The sequence below is a fragment of the Xylocopa sonorina genome, chromosome 8 (genome assembly GCF_050948175.1).
Source record: "Xylocopa sonorina isolate GNS202 chromosome 8, iyXylSono1_principal, whole genome shotgun sequence".
Taxonomy (NCBI): Eukaryota; Metazoa; Arthropoda; class Insecta; order Hymenoptera; family Apidae; genus Xylocopa; species Xylocopa sonorina.
The window spans coordinates 5,874,718-5,888,083 of NC_135200.1; the positions used below are offsets into that span (position 1 = coordinate 5,874,718).

Below are 13,366 nucleotides of genomic sequence, written 5' to 3' on the forward strand. Positions count from 1 at the left end.
ATCTTTGAAAGGGGTGAGCATATTTGCATTGCAAGCCCGAATACGTGAGACAATCGTAGATATGCATTTGAATCAGGAAACTGTGTCCCGCATTCTCGCCTCCTCAGATAGCGCATCCAGTATGACTTATCCAATTATGGAGATCAATGCACCCATTAAACTTCCGTGAGATGCCTACACCTGCTGCGTCTTAACGTCTCTGCGTCTGAGAAACACATCGACGAAGTTTGCTCATGTCCATTGCGTTGTTATAAAAAAATTATTTAAATAGGTACAATTAAAATTGGAGCTCTTTTTTTTAATTTTAGATTTCAGTTCGTTAGGAGATGTCCTCGCTGAGTGGTCAGCTGTAAAATGGTATCATTTCGTTTTTAGCTACTGTACCACTGGAACATAGTGCTTGCTCACCTAAAATGCTTACTAATTCTGTCGAAGCTGAGAAAATTGCGTTAAGCGGAACGTCACAAGAGAATGTTAGTACTTTTAATAGTTTAATGCCCATTAATTAGAAATAGATTGGAAAACGCTGCAATTTTCAGAGGATTCTAGCTTGTCCAGCTTAATCGTTGTATTCGATTTCGCGATAGGTATCGATATTGACTGGTAGTTTAACAAATAAAACGGATTTTACATAGATTGAACAAATTTAAATGAACTCGTACTATTTTTTGAAACGATTGATAATATTTTTTATTTTATTTTTTAAGAGATTCTATTAACAAAACACTTTCACAGAGGAAGATGTCCCCTACGAGTGGCACATTAGTCAATACAATCGACAAGAGACTGTATGAAACGCTTTATCCTGTTTTTAACGCGTATTACTTATGTATATCTCTATATTCGTAAATGGAAGCTGTGTTTGGACAAAGTGAGCTTACATCTCACGCGAAAAATAAATGCGGCTGTCAATTTTTTCGCATCAACGACTGGTTTGCAGCTTTTACCATTCGCGCGTTCCTCCTTTATCGATACCGTGTTATCGTAAAAATAAGCACTCACGTCTGATGGCAATTGACGATAATATAGTTTGTGAGAAATGATAATTGATGTGTAAGTACTGTTCTGCATAATTTACAACTTACATTCGTAACAATAAGCATTTGTAGGATGTAACATACGGAAATGAATTGTGAGGTTTTTATATAAGTTATAGTTTGTAAGCCTTGTACAAATGTACGAAAACCTTAAAGAACAGGTATTCGCGAACGTGAAAGAAAGCGGATATTGCACCGATAGAAGATAGATTTGAAAATCAATGTATTGCAAAATTGTTAGCACCGTCCTCATACTATAACTCGAAGAGTACCCACTAACAATATCACTGTCCATTAAAAAACAATTATATATATAATATAACCAACAAAAAAGTTTGCAATTTCCAACGAATAATAACTTAATTTTTTTTTATTGTTGCAAATTTCAGCTAAACTTAACTTTTATTCAAATCAATAAAAATATGATATACACGTGTAAACCAATCACAGAGAATATCTAAAAATAGTTTCACTTAAAAAACATTTATCTTACGTGGATGAATGATAATTGTACATGAGAAGAAGATAAATGTCGAAACTCGATCGTAACGCTTAATATTGTATCATTACGGGTGTATAAATGACAGATGAAAATCAGAATGTCCCCTGTTCAGAGTCTAGCTTTTACGGGGCAAGAGCTTTCGATACGCGCAGTTTATTCTTAGTGGGTATAAAAGTTCTTTGTCCCTGTCTGCGTTGTCGGAAATCACGCTTGAGAGAAGTCACATTGAAATGCAATTCTCGTTCGCATCGTCAATCCAGGGTTGATACGTTCTAATTGCGCCGCCACAATTTCCAGCATCTGCACTGGTCGAGCCACCACGTGGACTCCTTGGACAGCGGTGGCGGATTGGGGTGGGCGAGAACCTCGAGGCCTCGTGTGAACAGCGCCATCGACGTAGCCGGCTTCCTGTCCCAGGTACGTGGTCCAATGCTACCGGAAACCAATGAGTCCCCGCCGAAAATCGACCTCGCACACGCTGAATCAACCTGAGTTTGCCAAAAATTCCCTGAAAATTCCATCTTGGTCATTTGTCAAAAATCAATTCATTCGAAATTTCTCATTCTCCTCGACAAATTAATTTCGACATTAAACATTCATTAATTGGTTATGGAACACAATTCGGGATATTGTGGTGTATTTAACGCATGAACATGTTGTGAACGCATACAACAAACGTTTCTTATCATATTTAAAGGCCAACAATAATGGATTAGCTTGGAACATTAGAAATGACTATCTTTTGAATTTCATGAAATATTTAAAACAAGCGTTATCCTCTGAAGCGTTATCCGGATATTTAAATATGTAACGAAAGCGAAAGAGACTGTACAAAATAGACACGTCAAACGTTAAAGTTCAAGGTAGTTGGCGGCGAAGCGTAGTTCACAGGTTGATCAATAAGTTCGTGGTTCACCTTGCAAGGAAGTCGTTAAATTCGTTTCCTGCGAGCATGGACCGATCTTGGCCACCAGCAGTGTACCGCGTTTATTAACGGCCACCCTGGTGTATTAATGGTGCACCTGTTAAATCTGCGCCTATTAAACGTGAATACCGTTTCTGATATCGCTCACCGCACCGTAACAAATCGATTTTATCTACCAAAAGTGACGAGAAACGGCGAGAGATCATCGCGTGGTGATATTTGAAGAAATAGAATACCTCTCAACGCGCATTGCACATACAATTCTAACCGAACGCCACGTCATTTAATTTTTAATAATAATCTTCATCGCAATTTTTTTCCTTTTTTTCTTCGTCGCATGAAACGATTTTTCATTTCTCAGAAATTATATTTAAAATCAATCTCCCGTTGAAAAATTTCCATTCGCGCCGATTGACCGTTTCGACGAGATTGATTTTTCTAATTCAAGGACGAATGAACAATTCACGGGACCATAATGTTCGCGTTACGATGCAAAGTGTATCGAGACATGCGAATATTTCAACTGAATCGCTCTTCAAATCTGATAGCAGCCTAGCGAGTATGTTAACCGTGATGGCGATCGATTTATTAATCGATGATATTCACCAACGATTCATACTCAAACGCGAACGAGAAATAGTCGAAGTATAATTGCGAACGCTATATATCTGACGGTGTACGAGATAGAATTATTAAGAGGAAGAATAGAACTGTCGAAGAGTCGCGACAGTTCGTTAAAATATTCGAAACGTTTAATTCGTTAAAATTTTAATCCCTTTTGGTCAGTTTACGGATCAATACTTTAATCTCGTTTGGTCAGCGTTTAAATACAAAGGGTCAGAATCCTTTGAAACTATGTGAAGCCCCCACTGCCAGCTAAACAAATACCAATTGGTCAAGAACGTAATTATTCTTCGACTTACAATGAGTTGAATACCAAAAAGGTCAATGTAAAAATGTTAAACGGTCAGTTTATGTTGGGTTAATTAATGGAATTAATACGCAGACAATAGAATTGCTACTTGGACCGGAAAAATCGCCGGACGCGAAGGGTTAAGTACTGACCAAGAGAGATTAAAATACCGACCAAAAGGGATTAAACTAGTAACCATTAAAATACGAGCGAACTTTAATAACGAAGCTGGGCTTTAGAGAGACTTTAATCAAAGGAGGTAAAAATATGAGAATGAAGATTTCAGAAGGACGCTCTTCGACTCTGCGACGTAGTTAAATTTGATTTTTCAGGAATTTTTACGGCGGCACGGTTCAACGTCGAAATTGTGCCGGAAGGTTCGCAGTGCAGATAACTTGCCGCTCGTATCGACGAATCGGCAACAAGACCAACGGAACTCAAGGGAGGAAGGTATCGACGGCGACAAGGAGTCGTTCCTAAAGCCAACCCAGGAGGAAAAATGCGAGGATTCGGAGCCGAAAAGACAAAGCAGCCTCGAGAGTGGTCCGAAGGATAATCTGGATATCTCGTTGCTAGATCCGGCCCATCAGCAACAATCTTCAAGGTAATTCGGTCTTAAGTACGTGAAGGCCGTTTCCCATGAAATTGGTACGTCTTTTTGTCTACCAGCATAACAGTCTGCTTCACGTTCTTACCTTAAATTACGGACTTTCTCGATGGCACTTCTATATCGTCCTTCTCTTAATTAAACGCGGAAACTCCTTTGGAAACTCGAATCTAGGTAATGTAAGCAATTTTCCTTTCTCACTTCTTACTCTATAGCAATAATATTAATTGCAAATCATCCGATTAGTATCACCGTATTTTGCTCAAACTGTATGTTAAATTTAACGTCAGTCATTCTCAAAAATCGTAATTTATAAGTTATGAGAAAATATGAGATCGTATGGAAACTTTTTTTTTTGGTAGTCCGTCAAGAAGAATTTCTGTAACATCGTTTACCCATTAGATTCGCACTTGAAAAAATCCATCTGAATTCTCCATAGAGCATTCGTTATAGAGTACCCTTTCAGTAGAAGTGGTCATATTTTTGATACACACGGATGATGTACGAGCGAACGAAAAGCATATCCGTGCAATGTAAATCTTTCATGACGATACGCGTACGTACACCCATACGACGTTACTCCATTTTCAATTTACTCTTTCGAATTATTCGCTATACGAATATTTTATGCAAATCCACATGAATTTCGAAGTAATGCGGACGTTACGTACAACGTTTCGTAAATAAAGCCCTGAAACACCTATGAGAATTCGTGAATAATTCAAAGGATGTTTAAATTGTACGCGCTTCGCGCCAATGCGGCGAAGCGAGTATTTAATTTAAGATAAATATTAACACCACTAATTGTATGCGAAAAATAACAGTTTTACCTTGTGAGAGTAAATGAATAATAAATATTAACGCGTATGTGTGCAAGCGTGCGAACGATAATGTTGCTTTTCAGGCAAATAGGAGGATTCGTGACGTTCTTTGTTCAGCAGTTAATTAAAAATTATTGGAGAATGTAATCGTATTATACGTAAAAACTGATATCTGCGCACACGTAGCTGTTACGTAAATCTCTTGAGATTGTTCTTATGCAATTTTTTCGCTAATAAATTGGTACGATACCGCTGCGTCCTAATAGCTGTTACGTATTTTTTGCGCGTTACCCGTTAGCGGAAGATAGCCAGCAGATTATGGGAGAAACATAAGCAAATTGTGACGCAGGCATGGAAAATTAACCGAACAATATACACGCACGGTATGTAAATGTAAAAAGCAACAAAAATTAATTGAATACAATATTCAAAGATGTAAATATAAACGAAACTGCGTGTAAACATTTTTCTAATGTACGTATAATTTCTAGCAATTTCTGTTCGCATCCAATTTACGTTCTAATCTCGATCAAGATTAAACGTCCCACGAATAACTCATCTAAATGGGCAATAAATCGTAGTAGGGTAAATTGAATGATGATGTAAAAGATAAATAAAAATCACAAGGCCTGGCATTCCAAAGAAGAATGGATCGCAAAGTAGAAAGAAGTTTCACAACTTATCGAGGACTAAAAGCAACACTGTACAGTAATAAAACGCTACCAACACGTATCGAGGGCTTTCAGAACTGGGGGAAACTAATCTGTGAACAAAATAGAAATAATACGACGGTATACAGAAGTAATCTGTATGACCGTAGATGATCAGAGTAGAAGCTTAAGAGAAGACTGAAGAAAAAAACCAATGTCATTGCGAATCTTACAAAAAGATGTTCCTGTAAAGAAATTGACTTCAGTCTTCTCAGTTACCAATTTTGAACTCGAGAGCGATTAAATGACACGAGTTCGCCGGCTCGAAAATAAGGAGCGCGATAGAAGTTTATTCTCGAGCGGTGCATTAGAATGCTTCCCCGAGTCTGCCTCTGGCTGTCTACTCGCGACTCTCTGCTATTACTTATACTTTTCTAGTCTAATTGCTAGGGCTTCGCTCTTGACTTTTATCAATTCGGTACGAAAACGAGGGATTCGCTTTTACTGTAAAATTTCGAACCCTCGCGAAGCTGGTCTCGGTGCACAATGTTGCTGATTACTCCGCGGTTAGATGGCAAAACGTGATACGTCCGATTTCTCCGATTCTACGACACAACAATTTAGAAATACACGATAAAGGTCGTGCGGTCGACATTTGGCTGACTCTCGAAATTTTCGTTAATTTTTACAATAAAAAATCGTATTGATCGATAAAGAGTGACTCTTTTTGATTCATTTTAAAGCTGGAAAAGTATAAATTTGGGACAACGGAATTGTTGAATGCATTGTTAGAAAGATTTCCTGTCGATGTTCCAGAGATTCCCCGGTGACGTCTTCGTCGTCGTTCGTCGGTCGACGTTTCGGGGGATGGCGAGCCAGCGGAAGTCACGAATACGTTCGGTGTCCTGTGCGACAACCTGCTTCCATGGATGAGCGGTAAGGAATTCCTTTTATACGCCGTGCTCTAAATACGCCAACTATTCCTATTAGAAAACACAAGAAAGAAATTACTGAAACAAGACGATCTTACATTTTTATACAATTTTTCAAATATTTCGTTTTACAATGTCGTTTTTTCGATACACCGTAAAAATAGGAAAGCTTGGTTCGTTTTTAAAAATGTGACATTCAAATATAACAAGACCCACTGACTATAGAATGCATTGTACCCATAAATTCACCGGGAACGTACGATATTTTTACCTGCAGACAGTCTGTGAGCCACACATTGAACAGGAAATGTACACACGTACAAGTGTCTGTACGTGTATCGTGTTATCCTGCAAATACCTTTTCTCTTAAAGGCTACCCTCGAAACTTTAGGTGGTCAGAGGCCAGACTCGCATCGAGGGCTTAAAATATTGCAGGCCTCCGGATAAAATGGCCATTTCGGGGAGAACTCGATGATTCGTATTACGCGTCGACGCGTTCGTTTCCTCCACGAGCGGAGCATAGAAATAGGTAGAGAAAGGATAGAAGCGATCCGCTCGATTATTAACTGAGTAGCCATCCGGTGAAATCCGCAGGTGTTATCGGAGATCATGCGATACCGATGCTCGTCTGGCCCGTTATCATCATTATCATCGACGCGGGGGAATCGAGCGGCACTCGAAGAGCTGCGACTACGCGAAGCGTACGCCCGAGTCGAGCATCGAGGTCCAACACTTTGGCCTGCCCATACTCAGCGTCAGCGAGCCCAGCCCGCCGGACGAGAACGACCGCGTCGACGACTACTTGTAGGACTTGCCTGCCGAGGACTTCCTCAAGGAGCTCCTCGTATGATCCCACCCATCAGCCCCCGCGTCGCTCGATCGCTCGAATCGTGCCGTTGGTTAAAAAAAAAAAGGTAAACCCCCCAGCCAACTACTGGACTGGACAGGAAACGATACGACATGCTCGCGATTATTGTACGATGGTTATCTCGGAAATCGAATTCGCGGCAAAACGGATCGAGCGTTCTCGAATTGAGGCTACCGGGAACGTTTCGATTCTAAAACGAGAAGGAGATAAACTATGGTCTTCTGAAATATGGAAACGTCCTGTTACATCACGGTACTGTCGCTAACGGTACTTGAATTTGCAGTATTCGCGATTTCACATGCAAACTGAACATGCCATAACGAATACGCAAAAATCGTGGGAAATTTGATCGCACGCGTATCGCGTTCAAATTGCATCCCGTAAAAGAGAAATAAAAGTATCGACGCGTCTAAAGCTACAATGGGGGAACGTAAATTCCGAGCGAATCCTCGAATCAGATGAAATCAGATGAAACGGCGTATCGAGATCATCGTACAATAGCTAACGATTCGAAGAATGATCGATCCGCAATATTCCGCTTTACCAGGGCTCTCGAAGGTATCCTTCCTCTCATCAGTTTGAACGTTCGTTTGTACGCGAGAAAACGAACATTTATTCGATGATATTCTACCTTTACGATGTAATTGATGTTTCGTGTGATATGTTAATATGTGTCCAGCCGTAAGATACCGTGTCTGCCCGTTCTCCTTTTCGTACTTCCGCGCGGCCTTGTTAACACTGGTGATCGATGTGAAACGACTCGAAACACGATGCGATGCACCGAGACAGTGTCGGTTGCAGGTGTCGCTTACGCAATATCGATATATCGTGGATACCACGACGTTTGGACACCATACGAAAGAGGTACATACATTTAATACCATCGTACGGAAATCATGTGTTTTGTTACTCGATTTGATAATTTTCTTACTCCGTTTTAAGGGACTTTAGGATTGCCTAATCTCGCGCTGTTATTATTCTAATAAGTAACTTTTCAGTTTGGTTCATAGACACGTTCGCTACCGTCATTTAGGGATAAGTAGAACTATTGGGCTGATATGATTTTACGCAACGTGAACGTAACAACGATCTTAGTAAAAGGACATCTCTGGAGCACGCACGTCAAACAGAAGTGGACATTTTTAAGCTTTCTTTTCTTAAGACTGATTATCATAACATTAACATACATATTACATTGCTTTTACAGGAGTACCATTTCTTTTTCGAGTGATCGATATTCATCGCGCATACTTTTAAACGTTTTTCAATATACTTTTTTAAGTAACATTATACGAGACACAATTGGTTGCTACAAGCTTCATTTTCTTCTTCTTCAGTTTTACTTTCTATTTATTCATACGTGCTAGTTATTATAAAAGTGGTCTTATCAATAATTATTATTCTATATAGATTTTTTGTAAAATAATTAGAAGGAAAGAAAGTTGGAAAACATTATTCCAGATATTTTATTCAACAAGAAAAAAACATTTTTTAATGTATCCAAATGGAAGAATTCCAACATCTTTAGACCACTTTTAGACTCACTGGCAGGTATAATATCGCGTAATTAACGGCCCGCTATCGACGAGCAATCGCGGGGATAAAGGAAAGACGAAGGGAAAGTTTGGAATTTGTACAGTTATTACCACTTATCAGAGCTCATTATTATGCAGGTACAATAGACTGTGAAATATGTGCGACAGATTCAAGTACTTGCCCTACATGTACAGCTTGAACATCGAAACGCAAGAGCTTATCGACTAGTTTGATAGTGAAGTTTAATTTAGGTATTTGATTATTAAACGTCTATACATAACGTGTTCTTGGACCAATAAGTACGATAAGAAAGGGGCCATGGTTTCTTCACCCTAACATTTAACGTTTGCAACGTTAAGGCACTTACACACGTAGAAACTCGAACAGTATCGTTTTTTTCGAATCAAACGAAATTCAATATTCGAATAAAAATTTATTTCCAGCGAAATAAATTTCTTTTTAACTAAATTTTTTATTGTAACAAGCGTTGGTTTGATGCAAAATTTATTTATTTTAATTGCTTCGATCGAAAGGAATATAATATCGAGAAAATTCGGGGACCAAATAAATAATTATAAAGGTACAGCAATTTTCAGCGAAACTTATCTGGGTTTGTTTAATTTTAATTGTTTACGATATAAATAACGTAAAAGAAGTATAAGAAAGTGTTATAAGTGATGGTAGCTTGTTATTTTTAACCATTTTTCTATCATACGTCGATATTTTTATGCATTTCAAAGTAAATGTTCAGTTGTGGTATAAAAATTCGCTTTCATTCTCTCTATCAAAATTTTCCAAAACAAAGAATATTAATAATTCGAATCTTGTAATCAATTGATCAACTCTCGAACATTAAGACATCTTTCCTTTAATTGTTTTGAATAATATATGTATATATAATAAAACGTGCTGCTTAGAAGTGATCGGAAACGTCCAATTGAATTGTAAAGGCGAAAAAAGTAGCTACATATATTTTATCACTCGTATATACAGATGAGAGAAACGTAGGATATTATAAAAATATAAATGTCTTTAGCCTTGTCATGTTAATCGATACATATTTTCGCGAATAATGGAAGCAGTCGAGTGCAAGTTGCAACGTTCGAAACGAGGATGTAACAATTACATATTTAAGGGACACAATCTGCAAATAAGAGCTATAACGTTTTTAAAATTCCCTGTAAATATAAACGAACTAACATATCTAATTTTCTCTACCATCCAATGATTTTATAATTACTACGAAGCCTTTGAAAACGTTTATTCTTAAATCTGTAAAGGTTTTAAATTAATTCGCTACATAGAAAAAAAAATTACACGTATCTATGGCAATTTCGATGTATCATTTATGTACGTTTCCTATTTTCGCTTCACACTCGCCGCCCTAATTTGAATTCCGTAATTAACCAGACGTTTGGATGCTCGGCGTCGTGCAATTACAGCTACCTTGGTTTCCTTAGTCGCAAGTGCCCAATTACGAATACTGTCGCACGTATTAATCGGATCTAAGTATTTAGATGACCAATACACGGTGTACGTATCTATAGATGACACATTGCACCACCTATAAAAGCAAATCGATAACGTAACCTTAGCTATTACGATCACCAAGATCCTCGTCTACGTACGTGTGTACGTTCTAATCTTTTCGCTCAACAATTCGACAGGAGCACACCACGCTCGTGTGCTACATACCTTCCTCTAAAAATACTCGTGTAAACATTCGCGATAAAGTAAACCGTAATTAGAGTAACGCGATCGGAATCGAGGGAATCTCCTCATTTTTATTTCGAATTTGCTACATTTTCTTCTTTCGGATGCTGTCGAAGTTGCGCTTAATTCTTTGTTCGATAGAGGAATTCGCCGTGTGACAAGAGGAGAATATGAGAATAAGCGTAAAGATCAAATATCTTCATCAAATCGATAAGGAGAAATACGAAGGTTCCCTTGCGCAGAATTGTTCTACTCAATCTTAAGTAGCAGAACACAGCCTTAACGTGTACTCACGTTTTTCCTTTGTTGGAGAAATATTTCATTGATCACGAATACATGCAACTTCATCCTTTTTTAACCCTTGCGCACACTGTTCGAATAAGGATTGCGCTGAAGCTGTTGGGGACGCGGTTCCAAAATGGCGGATGTCTTTGATCGCGATCGAAGTAAAGGATATTTTTGCATTACTCCAAGTATACATTTTGCACAGAACTAATTAAACTCACCAAACTTCGTGTATTGTCTAATCGAATACATTAGATTACGATTTGAACTGGACAGTGTGCACCAGAGTTAACGTAAAGGCAGTAATAATTTAGGAGAAAAATATGGGGATTCAGGACTATCGAATAAAAAATTGAGCAATATGTAAAAAAAAAATCGTTGAACCGGTGATTAATAGTCAATGAAATATTATATAAATATATGTATCTATAAATATCTAAACTATAATCGTACGTACATACCTCGTAGCAGATGATGTAATCAATGAGCTAATAAGTGATAATATTCTTAACTATTCTCGATTGTACAGGAATACGCATCTCTACGAAAGAATGCTTATATGTGAATTGTATTATAAATATAGCGGGACTCATGCTGTGATCCATTTGTCGATTAACCGAGTAATCGTTCTAATTAATTCGAGGAAACAACGAATGGATAATAGAGCTGTCTCTCTTTTTCTCTATTTATCTATCTCTCTCCGTCTTTGAATATTTTCTGTTAAGTGAAAGTTGTTGTCGCAGCAACTGTTAAAGTGAAACACATGGCAAGACGATCATCATCAATTATTCAGCCACCGTGCACAATAATTACGTTGCATACAATTGGAGTACGTCGCATTGGCGGAATTATAGGCATCTAAATAATTGCTGTGCAATTGTTACTTTGACGGACACGTTTTCTCCAACGTAGAACGTAAAAATCACGTAAATTGTCTCGCGTCGATGTTTGTTTAATGAAATGAATCCTGAGAAAGGCATTTTCGAAATTTAACGATATCATGACATCTCGAATTCTGTATATGTACATATATATATTGCAATTTTTATATTTGAAACAAGAGTCATTTTTTATTTGTCATTTTTTTCCAAATAAACGATGAAAATTCATTTTTTTTCACAAAACTATTTAATAAAACATGTTACACGTTACACGTGAAATGTCCGCGATTTATACAACGAAAATAAATACGGTAAAATGTATAAGCAAAAGTCAACATTAAACATTCGCATCGTCACGTAACAGTAAACATAGGGAACCGTTGGACTAATTGTAAAACCAGATAACAGCATGAGACCCGTATCGAGCAAAGAAGGAATCGATTACCTCCAATCTTTAATAATCATAGCTTTAAACGAAGAGACCAAATATGTTAAGAATAGTTGATATTCTCTTACAAAGAGTCAGTTTTAATCCCAAATAAAACAATTTTTGGAAATAACAAAAATAGCAGGAGCGTATTTAAAAGAAAAAAAGCGACTGTAGTATTTCTGTATATAAATATATATATATATATAAATATATATATATATATATATATATATATATATATATATATATATATATATATATATATATATATATATATATATACACTACTGGCCAAGAGTTTGGGTTCACTTTCCACGATTTACTCAAACCAAGATCTCCCTCTACTGTTTTAACAACTTATGCTTCTATTTATGCTACATGCTTCTACTTTAAAGAGTTATTCATAGAATAATGCGACTCTAAATCTGCGTTTGGCTCTCTAAGCCTCTTATTTTTTAATACATAATCCGATCCCAAACTTTTGGCCGTCTGATACACTTAGATTAGAGCTCTGATCGAGTCGATTTAAAGCCGATTCGATTTAAAGTTAATTTAAAGCGAATCGGGGTTACATCGACGAGCAATCGTTCGATCGACGAGATTTGCATCGCGTCGCGCAAGTTTTCTATTTTCTCATTTGCAAATTCACACGCGAAACGAATCGGAAAGGAAATAGAGAACTTGTTACGCGGTGAGAAATTCATATCTACGAGGGTGACCAATAATCATCGCCAAGAGGATTACGATTTTTGTTAGAAAACGCGCCGTGAAAGATATTCCAATGAAGAAATTAAAGTTTGTTGGTTTTACCTGTATATTATAATTGCATGAGAATATATTACATATATGTGTATACGCTACCTATGAAAATACCAACATCAAAGGAAATAGTTGACTCGCGGACTGTTTGTAAAAATCATTTACATTTGTTTAGGCATCAATTTCTAGCAAAGTAAGATTTCCGTTTTTCGGTAGATAAACAAGAATAACAAGCAGACTTATGCGGAACTGGATGAATAAAAAAACAACAAGCTTTAACCCTGCAATTACATACAATATATATATATATATATATTGTACAATTATATTCAGTAAATAATATATAAATAAACATAATTTTACTAACAAAAAATCATTTAATAGCTATTACGATTTTAGGTATTGATTTCATGGACAAATATATTTACAATTATATTATCTGCTGAGTGCAACTGAGTAAAACTATTTGTGCATATATATATTAAGATATTATACTACTAATGTTGA

At 37.1% G+C, this 13,366-nt stretch overlaps 1 protein-coding gene across 1 annotated transcript in view; it reads left to right on the forward strand.

Annotated features, from left to right (window-relative positions):
- Positions 1-7,275, forward strand: part of LOC143426357 (uncharacterized) — a 40,202-nt gene extending 32,927 nt beyond the window's left edge. Inside the window, exons 9-12 of the mRNA XM_076899778.1 lie at positions 1,837-1,956; positions 3,710-3,981; positions 6,272-6,391; positions 6,982-7,275. Coding sequence (XP_076755893.1) covers positions 1,837-1,956; positions 3,710-3,981; positions 6,272-6,391; positions 6,982-7,195 — 726 coding nt within the window. The 3' untranslated portion in view covers positions 7,196-7,275. The remainder of the gene's footprint in view (positions 1-1,836; positions 1,957-3,709; positions 3,982-6,271; positions 6,392-6,981) is intronic.
- The last annotated feature ends 6,091 nt before the right edge of the window (positions 7,276-13,366 follow it).